This window comes from Herpailurus yagouaroundi, unplaced genomic scaffold, assembly GCF_014898765.1.
Source record: "Herpailurus yagouaroundi ecotype Mexico unplaced genomic scaffold, PumYag 77, whole genome shotgun sequence".
NCBI classification, from domain to species: Eukaryota; Metazoa; Chordata; class Mammalia; order Carnivora; family Felidae; genus Herpailurus; species Herpailurus yagouaroundi.
Genome location: NW_024412388.1, coordinates 51,304,158 through 51,327,743, shown reverse-complemented (window position 1 = coordinate 51,327,743; position 23,586 = coordinate 51,304,158). Strand labels below are relative to the sequence as shown.

The 23,586-nt window shown below is 40.8% G+C and overlaps 1 protein-coding gene across 2 annotated transcripts; it reads right to left on the bottom strand.

The window, feature by feature from the left end:
- Nucleotides 1–5,076: 5,076 nt before the first annotated feature.
- On the bottom strand, nucleotides 5,077–22,488 carry L1TD1 (LINE1 type transposase domain containing 1). 2 transcript variants are annotated; one of them, XM_040470440.1, is made up of 4 exons: nucleotides 22,260–22,488; nucleotides 21,038–21,112; nucleotides 9,841–10,918; nucleotides 5,077–7,169 (listed from the first exon to the last, which is right to left on the bottom strand). In XM_040470440.1, exons 3-4 carry the CDS (start codon nucleotides 10,825–10,827, stop codon nucleotides 5,517–5,519), a joined length of 2,640 nt encoding a protein of 879 aa, XP_040326374.1. In that variant the 5' UTR covers nucleotides 10,828–10,918; nucleotides 21,038–21,112; nucleotides 22,260–22,488; the 3' UTR covers nucleotides 5,077–5,516. The 2 variants fall into 2 exon arrangements, with proteins under 2 accessions (XP_040326374.1, XP_040326375.1); XM_040470441.1 differs by lacking the exon at nucleotides 22,260–22,488 and having other exon boundaries at nucleotides 21,038–21,567.
- Nucleotides 22,489–23,586: the final 1,098 nt, after the last annotated feature.

Here is a 23,586-nt window from a genome sequence, read left to right as displayed (position 1 = left end):
AAATTACCATATGATCCAGCAAGTCCACTTCTGGGTATTTATCCATAAGAACTCAAAGCAGAATCTTAAGAGATATTTATACACTCATGTTCATTACAGCATTATTCACAATAGCCAAGAGGTATGAACAACCCAAATGTCCACAAACAGATGGATAAAGGAAATGTGGTTATATACACACAATGGAATGTCACACAGCCTTAAAAAAAAATGAGATCCTATCACATGTTACAACATGGATGAATTTCGAGAATATTATACTAAGTAAGCCGGTCATCAAAGGACATGTACTGATGATGTCACTCACGAGAGATCTAAAGTAGTCAAAATCAGGAGTGCCCTGGTGGCTTAGTCAGTTAAATGGCTGACTTCGGCTCAGGTCATCGTCTCACAGTTTGTGAGTTTGAGCCCCGCATCGGGCCCTGTGCTGACCGCTCAGAGCCTGGAGCCTGCTTCAAATTTTGTCTCCCTCTCTCTCTGCCCCTCCCCCGCTTGCACTTGGTCTCTAAAAAATAAAAGAAAAAAGAAAAAAAAAGTAGTGAAATAATAAAAACAAAGTAGAAAGCTGTTGCTGGGGGAAAGGGAAGAGGGAATTAATACACACATAGTTTTAGTTTTGCAAGATAAAGTTCTAGAGATCTGTTGCACAACATCAATGTACTTAACACTAAACTGTACACCTAAAAATGTTTAAGATGGTAAATTTAATGTTATGTGATTGTGACCACAATTAAAAATAAATTAGGGTGTCTGGGTGGCTTAGTTGGTTAGATTGTATTATGTTAAATTAAAGCAGTCAGAGAAAAGACAAATACCATAGGATTTCACTCATATGAGATCATGACCTGAGCCAAAACCAAGAGTCAGAAGCTTAACCAACTGAGCCACCCAGGCACCCTGGGAAGGGAATTCTTAAAGTACTTTAAAAGCATGAAACGGAAGGCAAAAACAATTGTTAGTTTGATTACATAAAATAGTAAGGATTTCTACTCAAAGAGGATACAACAGCCAAAATTAACAAATGAGTAATGAACTGGGAGAATGTATTTGTACCCTCCAAAAATATGAGGTTACTAATCCAGACATACAAAGAGGGTCTTGTAAATCAACAATCAAAAGAGCCTTGAGTGCCTGGCTGGCTCAGTCTGAGAGCATGTGACTCTTGATCATGAGATTGTGAGTTCAAGCCCCATGTTGGGTGTAGAGATTACTTAAGGGGGAAAAAAAAGGGGGGGGGCGGTCATTGATAAAAGAGCAAAGCTTATGAATCAGCAATAGAGGGTGAAATCTAAATGACTAAAAATATAGGGACAGCTAGCTTCTCAAGTTCAGTAATTAGAGAAATACAGATCTTCAACAATGGGATACTCTTTTACATCCATTATGTTGGACCTGGGTAGCTTAGTCGGTTAAGCATCCAACTGTATTTATTTACTTCTTTCAGAGAGCTAGAGAGAGCGAGCGAAGAGCACGAGCATGAGCATGAGCGGGGGAGGTGCAGAAAGGGAAACAGAATACCTGAAGCAGGCTCCAGGCTCTGAGCTGTCAGCAGAGCCCAACTTGGGACTCAAACCACGAGATCATGACCTGAGCCAAAGTCAAGACACTTAACTGAGTCATCTAGGTGCCCCAGTGCCCCAAGCATCCAACTCTTGATTCTGGCTCAGGTCACTTGAGACTGAGCCTGGCATTGAGCTCGAGCTGACAGCGTGGAGTCTGCTTGGGATTCTCTCTCTCTTCTCTGTCCCTCCCCTGCTCACACTCTCTCACTCTCAAGATAAACTTAAAAAACAAGATGTAGGGGCGCCTGGGTGGCTCGGTCAGTTAAGCATCTGACTTATGACTTCGGCCCAGGTCATGATCTCGCGGTCCGTGAGTTCGAGCCCCGCATCGGGCTCTGTGCTGACTGCTCAGAGCCTGGAGCCTGTTTCAGATTCTGTGTCTCCCTCTCTCTCTGCCCCTCCCCTGTTCATGCTCTGTCTCTGTCTCAAAAATAAATAAACGTTAAAAAAAATTAAAAAAAAAAAACAAAAACAACAAAAAAAAAACAAGATGTAGAAGTGGGAACTCCAGTCAAATATACAAATAGCCAAAGTACTTATGACAACAGAACTCTGACCAACAACTTCTATAGCAATTAGCCTGGGAAGCCAAACCACCTTTGCAGCAATTGGCCCAGGATGGTCAGACTTGGTCAAGGACTACCAAATTCCCTATGTTGGTTCCCATTTCCAACTTGGAACCAACCAGAGAAGCCATGTATGTTCCCCAAAACCCGGACATAAGATGCCCTGTTTGTAGTTAGCTTCCCATGCCAATAACTTTCAGTAGGAGCATATGGAGCCTTCCCTTTAACAATGTAAAGCTCTTCCACTCCCAGCTGCCTTTGAGTCTGTGAAATACTGGCCATGGAGGCTGACTACTTTATCATAGCTAGGTCTGAATGAATACCACGGGTTTGTTTTCATCCAGGTGGTCTTCACCTATTTTCACAAAATAGAACCATTGTGAAGAGCAACCTGGCAATACTGAGAGGAATTAATCATAAGCTCACTTCAGGAGCCAACAGGTACTCTTTTTGAGGTCCATATGGGGTCAGAGACAAAGATGTTCATAAGCAGCATTGTTGCAGGGTAGGGTGGGGGGTTGGAGCAGCCTGGGTGTCCACCACTAGACAAAGTGATAAAATAGTGTGGATAAATACTGTAAAATTCACTAGAAATCTTGAGTCTTATGTACATACCAATATATACATCTTTTTAAAAATATATAAGATCCAAAGCATAATTCCTTTCACATAAATTAGAAACACCATCACTCACAAAAGGACATACTTTAGAAGAAAAACATCAGTGAACTATAGGACTATTAGTGGATGGGAACCCTTTCCAGGGAAGGGAACGTAGGAACGAGGGCCAGATAAAAGGGAAAATACAAGAGGTTTTGCAGACTTGATAGAGTAGCAAGGACTAAAGGATATTACCAACGGTGTTTATTTTTTAAATAAAGTTTATTTTGAGAGAGCGCACATGTGCACCAGCACGAGCACAAGGAGGGGAGGGGCAGAGAGGGAAAGACAGAATCCCAAGCAGGCTCCTCACTGTTAATGCAGAGCCCAATGCGGGGCTTTAACTCACAAACCACAAGATGATGACCTGAACGGAGATCAAGAGGCAGACACTTAGCGTTGGACTTTTGCTTATGTCGTGATCCTTGTGGTTCCTGAGTTTGAGCCCCACATTGGGCTCGCTGCTCTCACCAGAGCCTGCTTTGGATTCTCTGTCCCCCTCTCTGCCCCTCCCCTGCTTTTGCTTTCAAAAAAATTTAAATAATCTCTACACCCAACTTGGGGCTCAAACTTACAATTCAGAGATCGAGTTGCATGCTCTACCAACTGAGCCAGCCAGGGGCCCCCTGTCTACTCTTGTCTAAAAATTCTTACCCCTCCACACACCAGTGGAAAAAGCAACTTAAATACTATTCCCAAGTAAATCCCACAACAAAGGGGGTTTTGACCTTGTAGGTGTAGGTTAAAGTAAGCATCCAAGTTGGAGAGGATTACCTAACAGGCTTGTCTCTCAATCTGGTCATTAAAAGTATATCAGCATCAGCAGAATTGCTCCTTGACCTATAATTCTCCACCCTCACATGTCTACAGAAACAGGTTATTAGTCTAAAAGAAAGCAGTGCATGGGTGTCAAACGGGGTTCACAAACACTATATCAAGTTTCCTGGGGCTGCCGTAACAAACTATAACAAAGTAGGTGGCTTAAAACAAAAACACACAATTCTGGAGACTAGAAGTCTGAAACTAGAGTATTGACAGGATCATGCTCCCGCCAAAGGATCTAGGGAAGAATCCTTCCTTGTGACTTAACCCTAGTTATGCAAGATGTTTTACCACTGGGGGGGAGAAGGGTGAAAGGTACATGGGACAGTACTATTTTCTCAACATCCTGTATCATTTCACAAGCAGAGCAAAAAAGTACTTTTAGTTTTACAAAAGTAAAGAAATACTAGGAGGGGCGCATGGATGGCTCAGTCGGTTAAGCATCAGACTTCGGCTCAGGTCGTGATCTCGAGGTTGAGTTTAAACCCTGCATCAGGCTCTCTGCTGTCGGCACAGACCTGCTTCAGATCCTGTAACCCTCCCTCTCTTCCCCTCCCCCACTCATGCTCTTTCAAAAATAAATGAACATTAAAAAAAGAAAACTGGGATTAAAAATCCTGTTAGCCAGTAATAGCAATACAATGCAGCAAAGTATGATAATGGAGTACCTATGATTAATATCTTCAGTTTTCCCACCTACATGCTCACAACATAACTGAAAATGGACTCCTGTGGTGCTCATTCTAAAAACTGGGGTGGGGCAAGTGCCTTGGCTGGCTCAGTCGGTGGAGCATGTGACTCCTGGCCTTGGGGTTGTAACTTCGAGCCCCACACTGAGTGTAGAGATTACTTAAAATAAAATCTTAAATAAATAAAAATAAAAAATGGAGGACAACCAGCCTTACTTTAGATCTATTGGCCATAAAGAAGGATTTCCCATCTACTGCGGTGTATCATGTTGGGCACAAATATCACCTTGCAGAATCTTACAAGACACCCACGAGGAAAGAATGAACCCAGGTACAGATGAAAGAACTGAACTCAAGAAGCATTAGTAACTTGCCTGGGGTCACACAGTAAAATTAGAACTCCAAGCCAGGTGTACTGAGGCCAGGGCATTTGAAATAGCAATCAGTTTGCAGAAAGGCCCATGAAGGCCAGAGTCAGAAGGACTGAACTGAGAAAAGAAGTGTATTTCAAAAGCTGGACTTTTTTTTTTTTTTTTTTTTTTTTAAAAAAATATACTAAATAAGCCCTTGACACAAAAGCCATAAAATGATTACATCATTCTCTTAATTTCTTCAGTTATCAATACATTACAAATCATTTTTTTTATTCTAGACGAACAATTGACAATACATTTGACCTCTCCCTTGGATGGGTTTATGTAATAAAATGTAAAATTTAACTACATTAATGACAAAATAGATTAGAAAGTGTAAAATAGAAAACATAAGCAAATGAAGCATAATCAAAGGAAAAACATTTAATATAAAGATTCAAGATTGACATCATGACATTAAAATTGAATATCCTTCTCAAGATAAAAGTTCAACTTTTCCATCTGTTTTCTATTTAACTTCTCCTGTCATCTTTTTTCCAGTGCTTTTCTATTACTTTTACCCCACCTCTTCCTATCTGGTTACAGACAGATTCCATCCCTCTCCCTGGTAGTTTAGAAAAGTCTACTCCTATGCAAGCTACAATGATTAACACCATTTTAAAACACCCTTTAACAATGCCAACAAAGTAACCTTCCCTTCCCCTACTCCCCAAATACACTGTTTGAGGTCCATCCTCCTGGGTAGAAATGTGGCATTTTATTTTCAACCTTTCCTTATTGATTTTTGCTGTGGGAGGAAGGTAATATATATTGTGTACATGTATTTATAGTCATCCTAGAATGCTAAGGTAGATCCTCCAGTAATTCTTGCAATGAGGGTATGCAAGAAATAAACTTTGTGAATTCTTCAGTATCAAAAAATGTCTTTGTTTTACCTTCAAAACTGAATGCCAATTTGGCCGGGTATAGGATTTTAGGTGTAAAGCCTTTTGCTTGCAGAACTTTTATGATATTGCTCCATTTACTTCTAGCATCTAGAGTATCCAATGATAAATCTGCTGTCAATCTGATTCTTGTTCCTCTATAAGTTATCTCTCTTCTCTTTCTGGAAGCCTTTATGATCTTTTCTTTATCATTGGAATTCCCAAATTTCACCAAGATGTGTCTAGGAGTGAGTCTCTTCTCATCAATCTTACTAGGTATTCGGTAAGCACTAACAATCTCAAGACTTGAATCCTTTAGCTCTGGAAAGTTTTCTTCAATGAGTTCCTTCATTATTTCCTCTGCTCCATTTTCTTTATTATCTTTTTCTGGAATTCCTATCAGGCGGATATTGGAGCTTCTGGATCTATCTTCTATGTCTCTTGACCTTTCTCTATTTATTATCTGTTTGGCCATTTGCATTGTATCCTTAGAGAATTCTTCAATATGATCTTCTAGATTGTCCATTCTCTCTTCAAGTAGGTCTATTCTGCTATTGAGAACATCTATTGAGTTTTTTATTTCCAAGACTTCTGGAAGGTAACTTTTAATATTTGCAACCTCCTCCTGGATCTCTCTGAAGTTGTTAGTTATACTTCTTCTAAAGTTTTCTTCTGTCTCTTGTATTAAGTCTGTTTCTTTAGATGTTTGCTCACCTGTTTGTGGAGTTTTCTGTCTCTCTTTCTCTGTTTTCCTTGAAAATCTGGAGATTCCTGATGGAGTACTTGATTTTGTATATAAATGCCTTTTCTGCTCATCAGAACTTCTCTCCAGTGATTTTGAGGGAGAGACAAAACACCAAGTTGGACAAACTGTCCCAACTCCCTGGTTTCTAGGTGTAGCTGTTTCTTCTTTATTCTGGGTTTTTTGTAACATCCGGTGTTTCGCTAGTTTTTCCTTCTCAAAGTTGGGAGCCAAATAATTATAGGCAATTTCTTTAGGTCCATATGAGGCCTCTTTTCTCTCAACTGGGGAGGCAGGCTTTACATTTTCTACTTCAGAGTCCTCTCCTTCCTCCCATGATAGGACTACTTCCATTTCCCACTCTGAACCTTCTTCCTCCTCTGGCTCAGAATCTTCTACCTCTTTAATTAAAACAATTTCCAAGCCATTACTGGTTTTTTCCTCAACTCCACATTTTGTATTTACCAAAGAATGACACTGAAAGGTTGAATCCTGTTTCTCACATAATACTGAAGCCTCCTCTTCTTCTTCCTCCTGCAGCCCTGAAGCCTCTTCTTCCTCATCCAGCTCTGAGGTCTCTTCTTCCTCCTCCTCCTCCATCCCTGAAGCCTCTTCTTCCTCATCCAGCTCTGAGGTCTCTCCTCCCTCCCCTTCCAGCTCTGAGGCCTCTTCCTCCTCTTCTGTCTCCCACTCTGAAGATTCTTCCTCCTGGGTCTCTAAGTTCTTCACCTCCTGTGGCTCAGCAACCTTAACCTCTTTAACAAATAGAAAGCTCAAGCCATCACCAACATCCCCCCCAGCTCCATGCTTTGAATCTAGTAGCGTTTTTCCCTGAAAGAAAAAAAATTGAACGAATAAATAAGTAGTATCATGTGCCTTTTAATGGAATTAATGCTTTCACTGTCTAAATTTAATTTTGACTGCCATTTTAACAATTATCAAATAAAGAGCTGGAAAATTATTTAGGTAATACTTTTTCTTGAATGCCTAAGTCCCCAAACAAGTCAAGCTTACTCTATGATTATCCCATCACGCCTGCAATCTGTATAGCACTTGCAACAAATTTCCATCAGGTCATGTTTACTATGTTCCTTCTATATTCCCAACACTTAAGTGTTTTGTGCCTGACTGACTCTCAAGAACAACTTGTATTTGTGAATGCCTGAGTATGTGCAGGACAGTATGGTAATGAGACTCTGCGATCTAATTTCAGGAATATTATCAACCCGCACCCCCCACTCACATTTACATTTCTCCCAGAGGAAACAAAAGTAAATTTAATATTTCTTAAAGATCCCACTTTCAAGTTCCAGCCACATTGTTCAAAAGGAAAGCATGCTTTGGTTAAGAGTACAAGCTCCTAGGGGCGCCTGGGTGGCGCAGTCGGTTAAGCGTCCGACTTCAGCCAGGTCACGATCTCGCGGTCCGTGAGTTCGAGCCCCGCGTCGGGCTCTGGGCTGATGGCTCAGAGCCTGGAGCCTGTTTCCCATTCTGTGTCTCCCTCTCTCTCTGCCCCTCCCCCGTTCATCCTCTGTCTCTCTCTGTCCCAAAAATAAATAAACGTTGGAAAAAAAAAAAAAACAAAAGAGTACAAGCTCCTAAATCCAGCTGTCACATTTGCTACTGGTGCCTCAACGTGCCCTCTAGAACAGCATCTAATGTAATGCACTACTTCAGATTATTGTGGAGGGTTAAATAGGACAGCCTAGTACTCAATTTAAGACAATGTCTCCAATATAAAAGTTAACTCTTAACATTTCTTGAAACCCTGTACTTGCCTCTGAATATTCCGTTTAATGCTCCTTGTTACAGAAGGCTCTTCTTCCCTATTTGGGGTTGGTTGATAGATATTTGTCCTTCAACCTTCCCAGACTGTTTAGAACAGGTTAGTTGCCTCATCTGTGCAAATCTCCAGGGAATAATTTCTAGGATTAAATGCTGATTCTCAAATAAAGAATTTGTTGATCCAAGTGTATTTCCTAATTCTAGACTGTCATTTTGCAGAGATGTTATACTAGAAAATGTTGAGAGGGCAGGGAAATTAGGTACTCTTTTGAGAACCCAGCAAAAATACTGGCTTAAGCTACAGACCTCTGAAGATACAAATAAACAGAAAGATATTCTGTGCTCATGGATTGGGAGAATTGGTATTGTTAAATGTTTATACTACCCAAGGCAATTAGCAGATTCAATGTGATCTCTATCAAAATTCCAGTGGCATTTTTCATAGAACAATTCTAAAACTAGTATGGAACCATAAAGGACCCAATACCCAAAGCAATCTTAAAAAGAAACAAAGCAGGAGGCATCACGCCCTGGTTTCAAACTATATTACAAAGCTATAGTAATCAAAACAGTATGGTATATGGTATTGTCATAAAAACAGACTCATAGATCAATGTAAACAGAGAGCCTAGAAATAAACTCGCACATATATGGTCAACTAATTTATGGACAAATGACCCAAGAACATGCAATGAGGATAGTCTCTTCAATAAGTGGTGCCAGGAAAAATGGAGAGTCACATGCAAAAGAATGAAACTAGATTACTATGTTATACCATACACAAAAATAAGAAATACACATCCAAGATGAAAGAGAGAGAGAGGGAGAGAGAAAGGGAATCTCTACAGTATACTACAGGCATTACCTTTCAAGATTGGGATTATGAAAAATATTCAGAAAATAGTGTTTTCAATGAAACCAATAAACATGGGAATATACTCTAATACAATGTAAGAAACAAAAACCTTTATACATGAAATGGATAACTGCTAAATATTAATATTAATGAACACTCTGATAGGCTTTAGTAAAATAGATTTGCATTTTGCTGAATGTTAATAAAGAGGACTTAGCAGGACTACTTTATACATTGAAATTTCAACCTAATTATACCTGATACTTTTTTTCATAATCCTATTGCTTGAGGGCTTTTAATTGAACTTATTTATTTCTATTCTTCCTCCTACTGTTTTAAAAGCCACTATTCTAGTGTTTATCCTTAAATACATAACATATATATAAATTCATTTTCTTTCAATGTCTATAATAAATATGTACAATCTCTTCTCAGAGCAACTCAAATCTTTTTAATCTATTCCAAGCTTTCAATGCCACCCATTAAAAGAAAAAGAGCCTTTAAGTCATTACTTTTAATGTCATGCTTTTAGTTTTAAGGATTTTTTTTAAGGAATTCTTTCTTTTTAAGTATTTATGAGAAAAGAGAGACAGAGCGTGATCTGGGAAGGGGCAGAGAAAAGAGGGAGACACAGAATCCAAAGCAGACTCCAGGCCCCAAGCTGTCAGCTCAGAGCCCAACACAGGGCTGGAACTCACCAACCATGAAATCATAACCTGAGCTGAGGTTGGATGCTTAACCGACTGAGCCACCCAGGCGCCCCTTTAAGAAAATATTTCTTAAAAATTGGTTTAAACTTCAGAATAACTTTACCAACTATTCTACTTCATACATAAACTCCAAAGATCTATATATACTTACCACTTTTTCTCGAATCCCGTATCTTCTTCCTCCTTTCTTTATTTTTTCACTTTGTGGGAGTATATCCTTCAGTAATTCTTTCATAAATGGTTTTTGGCTAGTAAAATTGCTGAGGCTTTGAATATCTGAAAAGGTCCTTACTTCACCATCACACTTAAATGCTAATTGAACTTGACATAGAACTTGAGGTTCAAAATCATTTTCCCTCAGAATGTTGAAGACATTACTCCATTGCTTACTGATGTCCAGTGTTGCCGATGAAAAGTCTGCTGCCAACCTAAGTACTGCTCCTTCATCTTCTCTGGAGGCTTTTAGAATCTTCACTTTATTATTGTTTAAATTCTGAGGAATTTTTTCCTCTCTTTTTGCTTTGACCACTCCACCCTCTCCAATCTCTATGTTCTCTCCTGTTACTTCCATATGGATCCTACTATCTCCCCAAGTGTTATCTATATTGCTTATGGCTTCTTCCATACTTTCCATGACTTTGTAATTTTGTGACTCATCATAGGACAATTCCTTACCTTGGTTAGTACTGTACTCTTCAGCTTTGTCTAATCTGCTACTTGGCTCATTTATTTCTTTTCTTTTAAAAGTCAAATTTTCAACATCCTCAACTATTTTAGAGTTTGCTCCTTCTATGTTTTCTACCAATCCTTTATTTTGTGTGGCTAAACCTTTTATTTGTTGGCACTCCTTTTTGGTACTGGAGTTCTTTGGATTTTTCACTTCAGGTATTTTACTTTCTACTCCTAAAATTTCCTTTAGGTCATTTTTAAGAGAGTCCCTTATCTCTTCAACCATTAAATCCAGATTTTCCATCAAGCCTTTAAACTTCATCAGCACAACTGCTGACATGTCTTTGCATTTTAAATCTAATACCTGAGCCATTTCCTGGTCAGTTTCTATCAACTGAATTCTTTCCCTATGAGTGATATTTTCCTGCTTCCTTGCAAGTCTATCAATTTCTGACTGTATAAGGGACATTGTGGACACGTTTTTATTTTCCTGAAGAGTAATTTTTGTTCTTGAAGGTCTGCTAGACTCCCCCAAACTCAAATATCTTTAAAAAGATTATCTGAAATACAAAAAAAAAAAAAAAAAGTAACTTGTTTACTTAACAATTATTTTGAGAAGCACAACGACCAAGAATATAAACGTGGTTATTAAGTAAACTGAGTACTCCACAATTTAGTATAAAGGGTAAACCATAGGTTACATAGGGTAACACATGGGTATATGCACATAAACAACAAAAAAAATCAGAATTCAAAATTCATACAATATGATTAATACCCCATTCAAGTAAAGATTTCAATGCCATAAATCAACCAATAATGATGGAAATTGGCCAGTTTCCCATACTATTAACTTTGCTGCCTATGTTCGCTGTCAGGATCAAACAGATTACAGGAAAATAAACATTATTAAAACAGAGTGTACCAGGGGCACCTGGGTGGCTCAGCAGGTTGAGCATCCCAACTTTGGCCCAGGCCATGATCTCACAGTTCATGAGTTCGAGCCCCAGCATCAGACTTGCTGTTGTCAGTGCAGAGCCCACTGGGGACCCTAGATCCCCACCCCTCTCTCTGCCCCTCCCCTGCTCGCACTCTCAAAAATAATCATTTTTTAAAAAGAGTGCACCATACCAAATTTTTAACGCTTAAGGTGACTTGGATGGAATCATAATGGAAAAACAGAAGGCCCTTTTTTGATTGCAGAGAAAGTTAACATTAAGGATTTTTCTTAAAACCAGCTCAAGTCAATTAAGAGTATTACTTTCCAGAATGCAAATATTAATACCTGAGGGGAACAGAATAACTAAAATCCATGCCTACTCCCACGTCACAGAGGCCCTGGACCTTTGCTTGAGGAGACTCAATTAGGCTGTTCATTTATGTTTTTAATCATTCAACCCTGCTGTCCTGACCCTGCATGGTGGAAAGGGAGAAACCACTCCCATCCCTTCATCCCTTAATTAACAGGGATGAGAAATGGCTATGCACAACAGACACACTTTGGACAACAGCTGGGATGCCTGTTCCTTAATCTTTTCCTCTGCAAAGCCTAGTAGGTATTCGTTTGAGTGGACTACTGTTACACTAAAAATTGTACCACATGCTGATTCATCACTGCTGTCAAGACCCAAACTGCTTGAACTTACAGGTGTGAAAAGAAAAATTAGACCCCCTTCAAGAGGATTCAGCAACTTCATGGAAGGGGACTAAGGTAAATAAACAAAACTAGTAGCTATTATTGAAGCATATGAACAGAAGAGAAAGGGGAAATAGGACTCATGAGTGTTGACCATACCTTTGAGGAACAGAACCAGAAAACCTTCCAAGCATCTAATGGAAGGAGGATACAAACCACATATAGTAATAGAAAACTTCTCTGGACTGGAGTCATGTGATTGAAAAAAACAAAAATCACGAGATCTGGGGCAAGGTTAATAAAAGATGCATATCCATCTATATATAATCCTGGTAAAACTTCTGAATGCAGACATGAGCCATCCAAGTTCCCAGACATTCAATCACATTTATTGAGCAGACTATCTGCTATGGATAGCAAAGGAAAAAGATGTTGAGTAAAAATGGACATGGAACCTCCCCTACAAGGGAGTGAACATCTAGGGAGAAATAAATATCAAATGGCAACTGTGCCAACTTACAAAGTAAGGGTCGAGGGTCATGAGTGTCTATACCAGGTGTCAGCTGACATATTCAGGGAGATCCAGGAAGGCTTCCCTGCAAAAGTAGCTCACACTGAATCTGAGAAGTGAGCAGCAGCTACATGGCAAAGAATGGAAGAAAGTACATTCCGGAAGCAAGGCTGGAGCAAGCATCTGCTGAAGGGGAACATATAGCAGGGAAGGGGCATAGAGAGAGGGAGAAAGAGGATCCAAACAGAGCTCCACGCTGACAGCTGAAATCCTGATGCAGGGCATGAACTCGGGAACTGCAAGGTCATGACCTAAGCGAAGTAGGACACTCAACCAACTGAGCCACCGAGGCACCCCAAGGAAAAAAAAACAAAACAGGTTTTAAAGGAAGAGCAAATTTCGTTTAACATATCAAGCTTGAGGTGCTCTTGAAATAGAGAATGAGATAAGTGGTTCTAAAACCTAACCTACCCTAGTTTCTGCTCTGCAAGATACACTTTTGCGAATCATCTGCCCATAGGCAGTTAATTCCATAGCTAACAAACAATCCAGAAAAGAAAAAAAACAAAACTCAAATTAACCTGAGACAAGATGAGATGACAAGCCACATACTGGGGAAAAATATTTGCAAAAGAGACATCTGATAAAGGATTGCTTTTCAAAACAGACAAAGGACTCTTAAATCTCAGTAAAAGTAAAATGAACCGGATTAAAAATGGACAAAAGAACCAAAGAGACACCTCACCAGGGAAGATACACAGATAGCAAGTCAGCATATGGAAAGATGTCATCAGGTAAATGCAAATTAAAATGAGATACCACTACATGTCTATTAGAAGGGCCAAATCCAAAATAACTAACATCAGGTGCTGGTAAGAATGTGGAGTAACAGCAACACTCATTTCACTGCTTATGGAAATGAAACAATGACACAGCTACTTTGGAAGACAGTTTGGCAGGTGCTTCAAAACGGAACATATTTTTACCATCGTGTTCCCTGGTATTTACACAAAGGAGTGGAAAATTTATATCCATACAAAAACCTGCATACTGAGGTTTAGAGCGGCTTTATTCAGAACTGCCAAAACTGAGAAGCAACCAAGGTATTTTTCAGTAGTTGGATAAACTGGGGTATATCCAAACAATGCAGTATTATTCAGGGCCAAAAAGGGATGCGTTACTAACACATTTAGACAACATGGAGGAAACTAAATTGCAAATTTACCAAGTCAAAGAAGCCAACCTGAAAAGGCTACATACTACAGGATTCCAATTACATGACATTCTATAAAAGGCAAAAGTATAGAGACAGAAAAAACATCAGTTGTTCTCAGGGACTGAGGGGAGGAAGATGAACAGGCAGAGCACAGAGGATTTTTAGGAGTGAAACTATTCTGTATGATAGTGGCGGACACAGGCCACGTACTTGTCAAAACTCACAGAAACTCATAGAAAATTCACTCGCCAAGAGTGAACCCTAATGCAAACTACGAACGGATAATGATACATGAATGTAAATTTACCGGCTGTAACAAATGTACCACTTGGTGTGGGATGATGAGGCAGGGGCCATGCAGGTGTGAACCTAAAACTGTGAACCTAAAACTGTTCCAAAAATTAAGTTTATTAGTTAAAAAAAAAAAAAAATAGCATGAAACATCTTGCCCACAATGATGAAGCTTAAAAAAAATAACTTTGAGGACTACTACAAAAGGGCTGTGACAATCATAGGGGGCGGCGCCTGGGTGGCTCAGTGGGTTAGGGGTCTGATTTCAGCTCAGGTCATGATCTCACGGTTTGTGACTTCGAACCCCACATCAGGCTGTACTGACAGCTAAGCGCCTGGAGACTACACTTCGGATTCTGTGTCTCCCTCTCTCTCTGCCCCACTCATGCTCTCTCTCTCAAAAATAAACACTAAGGGGCGCCTGGGTGGCTCAGTCTGTTGAGCGGCCGACTTCGGCTCAGGTCACGATCTCGTGGTCCGTGAGTTCGAGCCCCGCTTCGGGCTCTGGGCTGATGGCTCAGAGCCTGGAGCATGTTTCAGATTCTGTGTCTCCCTCTCTCTGACCCTCCCCCGTTCATGCTCTGTCTCTGTCTCAAAAATAAATAAACATTAAAAAAAAAAAATTAAAAGAAATAAAATAAAATAAAATAAAATAATAAAAGAAAAATTTCTGTGTATGGAATTCAAATACTAAAGGATACAGATATTTAAATTCCAAAATAACTCGGTCAAAAACTGAAGGAAATTTAAAAATACTGAATGTCAGTAATAACTACTTATAGTAGGTAGTGAAAACGGTGCTTTGAAGGAAATTTAGACTTTAAAATATTAAAAAAAAAGTAGAAAGGATGAAATGGAGTTAAACTGCTAGATAAAGAATGAAATAGACCCCAAAAGTTGAAAACACTTAACCTCTGATGACAATTGACCAACCTAGAGAAAAGGCACAAATAAATAACACTGTAAAGAAAAAGGGGGATACAACAGCAAATAAAGCATAGTTCAAACACAGGATTATTATTAAACTTTCACAATTAAATTTGAAAAGTGAGAAGCAATTTTTACCTTACTGGTACCCAAAGTCTTCTAAAGATCAGGAAAAAGGAAGTATTTTTTTTAAGTTTATTTATTTATTTTTTTTTTTAAATTTATTTTGAGAGACAGGACATGTACATGCAGGCACATGAGCAGGGGAGGGGCTGAGAGAGGGAGAGAATCCCAAGACCAACATGGGGCTTGAACTCAGGAAATGTGAGGTCATGGCCTGAGCCTAAACCAAGATGCTTAAGTCAGATGCTTAACTGACTGAGCCAACCATGTGTCCCTACGCCACCCAGAGCATGCAACTCTTGATCCCAGGGTCATTGTTGAGAGCCCATGTTGGGCATGGAGCTTATGGAAAAAAAAAAAACCAAAAAAACAGAACAACAAAAATGTAGGGCACTTGGGTGGCTCAGGGTTGGGTTGCTTGAGCATCCCACTCTGGATTTCGGCTCAGGTCATGATCCCAGGGTTGTGGGACAGAGCCTTGCGCCTGGCTCCGCGCTCAGTGTGGAGCCTGCTTAAGATTCTCTCTCCTCTCCTCTGTCAGTTCTCCTCTCCCCCACTTGCACTCTCTTTAAAAAAACAAAACAAAAAACAAACAAAACCCAGCGCTGTAAGAGTTTAAAACAAATAATTTATGAATGTAAGTCACTACATTAACTATTCAAAAAAATATATTAGTTGCAAAAAACCTTACACTTAGCATTCACTTAAAGTACAAACAACAGGAGGTCAAAGGAAAAATGTATACTAAACACCTTCATTAGTTCAGGGAAAAGGTCAAAAAAGTAAATGTAAGGATGACTACAAATACAAAAAAATGATAAAAATTAGTTATACACATTTCATCCCTCCTAATGACAAACTGGAAAACCGAACACCAGGCATTGCACCTGAAGCTAATCAAAGCAACTCTGAGGAATCAGCCGTAAAGTCCAATAGGGAGGACTTTCCGCAAGGCTTCAATAGAGGGACTTAATCTAGTTTAGGAGGCCAAGGGAACTGTGTGTCCCCTTATCTGGATCTGGATCTGGATCTGGGTTGAACAAAGCAATGTAGAAAAGCAGGAAACTTTTTGTTTTTGAAGAGCAGAAAATTTTGAATACAGATAGAGCATTAAACAATCCTAAGTAAGGAATAGGAATTTTATTAGTTGTGATAGTATGGTGGTTATTTAAGAAATGTCATTTTTAAAGAGATAGATGATATTCAAAAGAAAACCACAGGCTCAAAATGGCAGCACTTAGGTTAAGGCCCCAAGTCAGTAAACTAAGACTTAATACCTACTAACTGCAGTTTCAACGCAGAAAGGTAACCTTTAAGAGGCCAATCGGGAATTTTCTGGTCAGCACCAATAATCTGTCACATGAGCCCACTCCGTCCCCCAAGGACAAGGAGATAATCCACCCTTTTGTCCCCAGATGAAGGGGACCTCACCTGAATCCTTTTTCTGTGTAGGACTTCCTTGTCCTGCCTTTAAAAACCTTTCCTCTTCTTCAGACCTTTGGTGCTTCCCACTATTTGCTAGAAAGGATGTAGACCCATTCATGAATCATTTAATAAAATTGTTTGAATTTTTTGTTTTAAAAATACTTAAGTTTAGGGGTGCCTGGGTGGCTCAGTCAACTTAAGTGACTGAGCCTGCTTGGAATTCTCACTCTTCCTCTCTTTTTGCCCCTCCTTTGCGTGTGCCCTCTCTCAAAATAAATAAACTTTAAAAAAAGTAAGAAAGAAAAGAAAGAATACTTAATTAAAAAAATAAATAAAAATACTTAAAATTAAAAAAAAATTTTTTTTTAATGTTTATTTATTCTTGAGACAAAGACAGCATGAACAGGGGAGGAGCAGAGAGAGGGAGAGACACAGAATCTGAAACACACTCCAGGCTCTGAGCTGTCAGCACAGAGCCCGACGTGGGGCTTGCGCTGATGAACTGTGAGACCATGACCTGAGCCGAAGTCAGATGCTTAACAGACTGAGCCACCCAGGCGCCCCAAATACTTAAAATTTTTTAACTGAAGTACTGTTGATAAAATATTATGGTAGTTCAGGTGTACAAACAGTGATCTGACAATTATATAATATGATGATATGCTCCCACAATGTTGAATACAGTTACACAACCATACTGAAGTTTTTAAAGGTGAAACGACATGTCAGGGATTTACTTTAAAATGCTTCAGCATGGGACACCTGGGTGGCTCAGTCAGTTAAGCATCCAACTTCAGGTCATGATCTCACAGTTTGTGAGTTCAAGCTCTGTTGCTGACAGCTTAGATCCTGGAGCCTGCTTCAGATTCTGACTTCCTCTCTGCCCCTCCTCCGCGCACACTCTCTAATAAATTAATAAATAAATAAACACATACATACATACAATACTTGAGCAAAAAAAAGTTAAAAGAATAGATGATGCAAATGGGGAAGACACCTGTTCTTGAATCTAGGTAATGGGTATGAGCTTATTCTTGTATGCTTGGATGTGCTAACATTTTTTTTTCAAGATTTTAAAAATTTTAAGTAATCTCTACTTCCAACGTGGGGCTTGAAGATCAAAAGTTATACACTCCAGGGACTGAGCCAGCCAGGAGACCGTTCTGACATTTTTAACACGGAAAGTCATTAAAGAAAACCAGAGGTCTCCCAGCTGAAACACAGACTGCTCTGTATGTCCTACAAAAGATACTATCAGAACAAAACCTCAAAGAAAACTGAAAATAAGGCCAAGGTTGTACAAACAAATGCACAAAAATTAAAGCACAAAGGTAATAGAGACCAAATAAAGCATTACCCAGGACAAAAGTATGAAATTAAGCGAAGAACATCTTTCAGTTATGATAATCCAAACAAATTATCTGTGCCCCAAACAACGTGGCTAAGTACAACAATGTGGCCAAGTCATAACCAAGAAAAGGAAAGTCAAAACGAGGAGATAAAGGTAGAAATTTAAAAGGGCAAAAAATAAAACCAAAAGCCAAGTAAAAATTTTCCTTAGAGACACAAAGTGCGAGAAACTAAGCATGAGGAATGATCCAGTATAAGGATTTTAAAAAGCTGGTTTCCAGGCACCTGGGTGGCTCAGTCCTTTGAGGGACTTTGGCTCGGGTTGTGATCTCAGTTTGTAAGTCGAACCCTGCAAACGGGCTCTGTGCTGACAGCTCAGAGCCTGGAGCCTGCTTCAGATTCTTTCTCTGCCCCTCCCCCGTTCACACTCTGCCATTCTCACTCAAAAATAAAAACATTAAAAAAAATTTTTTTTAAGCTGGTTTACAAATGCATGGTAATAAAAAAATCTAAAGGAAATAAATGATATCCTAGCAAAACTTTTAAATAATCAGTGGCATGGGGCGCCTGGCCTGGGTGGCTCAGTCGGTTCAGCATCTGACTTCAGCTCAGGTCATGATCTCGCAGTCCGTGAGTTCGAGCCACGCGTCGGGCCTCTGTGCTGACAGCTCAGAGCCTGGAGCCTGTTTCAGGTTCTGTGTCTCCCTCTCTCTGACCCTCCCCCGTTCATGCTCTCTCTCTCTGTCTCAAAAATAAATAAACGTTAAAAAAAAATTTTTTTTTTTTTTTAAATAATCGGTGGCGCATGGCTGGCCCAGTTGGTAGAGCAGGAGACTCTTTTGAGTTCTAGCCCCACATTGGGGGTAGAAATTATTTAAGTAAACAAATAAACTTAAAACAAAGAAACAACAACAAAAATTTTAAATAATCAAATATTGATCCACAAAGTAAAAACCAAACACAAACCCTTCATCACATCAGTATTCTCAAGAAAAAAAAAAAATCAATAAAACATTCAATATTTTAAAAGGATCCATATCCAGAAGTTTCCACTGAATATACAGAACAATTCTAATTAAATAGTTCTGAACTGCAAGGAAGCCTAGAACAGGTAAGTAATTCACAGAAGAGGAAGTAACAATTCTAAACCGCCACAAAAGATCATTAATGTTTCTTATATTAAAATTTTATATAAAATAAGCTAAAATAAACAAAAAGAGGGAATACAAAGAAATACCAAATGTTTGAAAAGGTGCCCAACCCCAGAAGCTGGAGAGATAATAATAAAAAGAAGTGATCTCTTTTATCTATCTGGAGTGGGAATAGTTACAACTTTTCAGGAAATTGGAAAACCTATTAAAAATCAGATAGAATACACATAACTCTCTCCTTGAGAACCTAGGCCAGGAATACAACTACCTGTACTTAAGAATACAAAGACAAAAGGTTTAGCACTGAACCTTTTGTGACAAAAGCCCAGAAAGCAATGCCTTTTAATAGGAGGATTGAACCAAGGAAGGTCTACCACAAAATGGAATTATAAGTAGCTCTTACAGAGTATATTTAGAGACCTAACACACCAGTTGGAATGTCCCTGATACGTTAAAAAAAAAAAAAAAAACCAAACTACAGAAAACACATATAGTACAATTTCATTTTTGTAAACACACACAAAACCAAAGAAATGAGAATGAACAGTAAATGTGAAAATATGGTCAATTTTATGAATCAGGAAAATGCAAAACACAACAGATTCTAGTGTTTTAAAAAATGGATTTTAGCCAGTGCTGGGGCAAATGTCCGCCCACTTCATCTTGAAAGGAGAACTGGGAATTATCAGAACCTTTTGGGTAATTAAAATGGGAAAAGTATAATGCCATTTAGAGAAAGTTCTAGTCAGTCTTTTCCTTTATTCTTCTGCCCTGCACTCAGAAAAAAAACCCAGACACTTGTATGTAGTGAAGAAATGGTAAACCATATTCTGGGTGGCCACAGAGAATGGCGTGGGGAGTATTAACTGTTCTTTTTCTAGCTAAAAGGAAATCCATAGTATAGCAGCAAATTCAGAAAATTAAAAAAAAAAAAAAAAAAAGAAAGAAAGAAACCACTAAGAACCAGCAGCCCATTTTGAAAATTCACTATAGGAAATGCAAGTTGATAATAAACATACGAAAAGAAGGCAGCTAAGGCCAAGGAAGTGCAAACCAAAACAAGCTGGTCCATCCAGGTGATTAAGGGAAACTGTATTCATCCTCCCCCCACCCATTGCCTTGGGGTGTGAATTGCTAAAGATTTCTCGACCTTCCTAACAGGTTCCAGTTTCCACAGCGAGCCCTCGAGTGGGATCTTCAAGTTCCTTAAAACATAAATGCAAACTCACAGCTGCACTGATTATAAGCCTCCAAAGTTCTCCTACACTAAACCCCTCTTCAGGACAGTCCAACCTGACCTGAAACCTGGCAAGTCTGCTCCAGCCTCAGTGTTTGCAGATCCTGATTTCCACCCTGATTAGGGATTCTGAACCCAGGGCGGATAGAATTTCAGGATGTCTAGGATCTTGGGTAGGAAAGAGAACACATATTTATCCTCGTTATCACTGACAGGAATTTAGTTATCAAAATAACAAATGCGAGATGCAGAATATGTGACCTTTTTTTAATGTTGATTTATTCTTGAGTGAGAGAGACAGAGTGCAAGTGGGGGAGGGGCAGAGAAAGAGAGAGACACACAAAATCCAAACCAGGCTCCAGGCTTTGAGCTGTCAGCACAGAGCCCATGCAGGACTCGCACTCACAAACCCAGAGATCATGACCTGAGCCGAAGTCGGACGCTCAAGCGACTGAGCCACCCAGGTGCGCAGAGAACATGTGATCTTCTTAACCTATTTAACAAATTCAAGTGGCAGGTCTAAAGTGCTTTTTAATCCGACATAATGAGTGTAAAACTGTTTCACGAGACACCTTCAACACAGGAAAATACCTGCGATCGCTAGCGGTGACAAAATCTCAGATTCCGCTCCTCACGGCAGACAACCACAGCCCCAGGCGAAGGATCCCCCGCCTACCCCATCTGCGGCCAAGATTCACAGCTCATTGGTCCAAAGGTCAACTGCCCAATTCACTCTAAACTACGCACAAGCACTCTTGCCCTCCACTTCCGCAGCTACCCAGCTGCTCAACCGCCAAGTCTCAGCTGCTTACCCAGTGAAGGCCGTTCACCTGGAAGAAAGTTCTCTGCAGAACAGGGCTTGGTCTTCCGCACAGCTGTCTCCGTGCCTAGGGTTCAAACAAAGTCCACCATATGGAACTTAAGTTTAAGGTTTAATATGTAGAGAAGCACCCCATTTTGTACATACAGGGGGGAAAAAGGCTCTTCTCTAGCTGTGTTTGCTTAGATTTATAGGATCACATAAGTATGCAAAGATACAAAGTTATTAATGTCCGAGAGGGCCTGAGGAGAGGACAGAAGGGAAGGGAAAGATCCAGGGCCACAACTGAGGAGGTAACCAGAGGCACAGGGAAAGAGGGTGGTTGTTTCTTTGTGCTAGTTGGGGTCGATTTTCTAAGACATTTTGGCAGTAAACATATATTCCTTTTGCCGTTTGAGAAAGAATTCAGTCATTTCTCCCAATCAAGGAAAGGCCGAAACCGTCGTCGTCTTTAAATCCATTTCCTGGGGCGCCTGGGTGGCTCAGTCGGTTAAGCGTCCGACTTCGGCTCAGGTCATGATCTCGCGGTTTCTGAGTTCGAGCCCGGTGTCGGGCTCCGTGCTGCCAGCTCAGAGCCTGGAGCCTGTTTCAGATTCTGTGTCTCCCCCTCTCTCTGCACCTCCCCTGCTCATGCACTGTCTCTCAATAATAAATAAATGTTAAAAAAAATTTTTTTAAATAAATAAATCTATTTCCTTTACTTCTACAGTTTATGGGGAATACTGTGAAGAAATGGGTTGGAGATGTAAGTTCAAAGCCTCGCATCTAGGAAGTGAGGACACATGGGACATCCATGTCCGCCTGGTCTCAAAGCTCTCACTCATTCCATTGCTCCCCCAAAAATACCAAGTAAATTTGCACCTTCCCCACCATTCTTTTGAAGGCAGTACTTAAATACTGCCTGGCGTCCTTGACTGTATTTTCTCCTCCTGGCACTGTTATTTCTACCTTTTGTTAAAAAAGTTTATTATTATCATTGTTAGCAATCTCTACGCCCAAGGTAGGCGCGAACTCAAGGCCCCCCGAGATCGAGAGTCGCATACTCTTTTCACTGAGCAGGCCAGGGCCCCTGGCACGGCTTTTCAATGTCCCTACTTTTGGGGGTAAAGGACTCTCGGGAAGGTGCCTCTCTCACCAGCCGGTGCGGGGCAAAGCAGGTAGCAAAGCGAGAGGGTCCCAGGAGGGGCCCTGGTCCCCACATCTGTCAGCCTTACCTGGAGAAGGGATCCAGCCTGAGGGCGCACACGCGTGCCAGAGAAGGAGGCAGGACGGGCTCAGCACTTTTTGCCAGCTCCTCCCCTCCCCGTGCGGAGTTTGCAAGTCCCTAGGTCCAATCCCCTCGCAACCTGCACTGCCTCGCCCCCTCCCCTGGACACCTCCTCCAGTCCTGAAGCGCCTGCTGACTTCCCATTGCTGGCCGCCACCTGAGCTCCAAGCCCCGGCTCCGCGAGGAAGGTGCCCCACCCCACCCCCACTGACACCCTCCGCACGCAACCTCCCACCCCGCCCCACCCCACCCCCACCCAGTCTCCACCTCCTCCGAACCCGCCCCGACTCCAGGTTTGCATCTCAATAAAGTCGGCGCTAATTGCCCAGTTTACTCAGGCTGTAACCCCAGGGGTCATTCTCCATTCCTCTCTTTTCTTCAATGCCCACACCCTTGAATCTGTCCACTTCTGTCCCTCTCCTTGGCTGCAACGGAGTCGAACCCGCCACCTCTCCCTTGTCTGTTGGTCTCTGCAGTCCCTCTCCACACCATCCCTTTGTGGCTTTCCATTTCCGGTAGAGTAACATTTCTAACTTATCACCCCATCCTGACCCCTCTTTCAACGTTTATTTATTTTTGGGACAGAGAGAGACAGAGCATGAACAGGGGAGGGGCAGAGAGAGAGGGAGACACAGAATCGGAAACAGGCTCCAGGCTCTGAGCCATCAGCCCAGAGCCCGACGCGGGGCTCGAACTCACAGACCGCGAGATCGTGACCTGGCTGAAGTCGGACGCTTAACCGACTGCGCCACCCAGGCGCCCCATCCTGACCCCTCTTTAACTGTTGTCTTAGTTCTAGTCCCCATAACAGAACCGGTCTCCTTTCTCCTCCTCAGAAAACACTGAAATTCTTGCCTCAGGGCCTCGGCACTAGCTATTTCCTTTGTGTTATTTTTTCCAGTTCTTTTCATGCTCAGGACTCAGGTCCATGTTAACTCCTCTAAGAGGCCTCCCAGACCACCCTTTCTGAGGGAGTCACACACCCTCTCATATCACCCTCGTTATTTGGTTCCCAGTTACCAGAAATTTCAACGAATCCATTCAACTCAAATTTCGTGTTTTCTTGGAATGTGTCTCTTCCACTTCCCCACTAGAATATAGACTACAAGGACAAGAATCTTACCTTTCTTGTTCACTGATTTACCTACTGTACCTCGACGGATGGCAAGTATGTATTCAGCTCTCCTGGGAAATGAGGAAGGGAGCAGACTTGCCCAATGAGACTGGTGGTACTCACAGTGCAGCTAACCATTGACGGTCTCCAGAATGAAGGG

What these genes read in the sequence shown, in the direction of transcription:
- L1TD1 (XM_040470440.1), bottom strand. Translation starts at nt 10,827, where the DNA reads ATGTCCCTTATACAGTCAGAAATTGATAGACTTGCAAGGAAGCAGGAA. An exon ending in ACGGGATTCGAGAAAAAGTG is followed by an intron (nt 7,170 to 9,840) that starts GTAAGTATATAT and finishes TTTTTCTTTCAG; the next exon opens with GGAAAAACGCTACTAGATTC.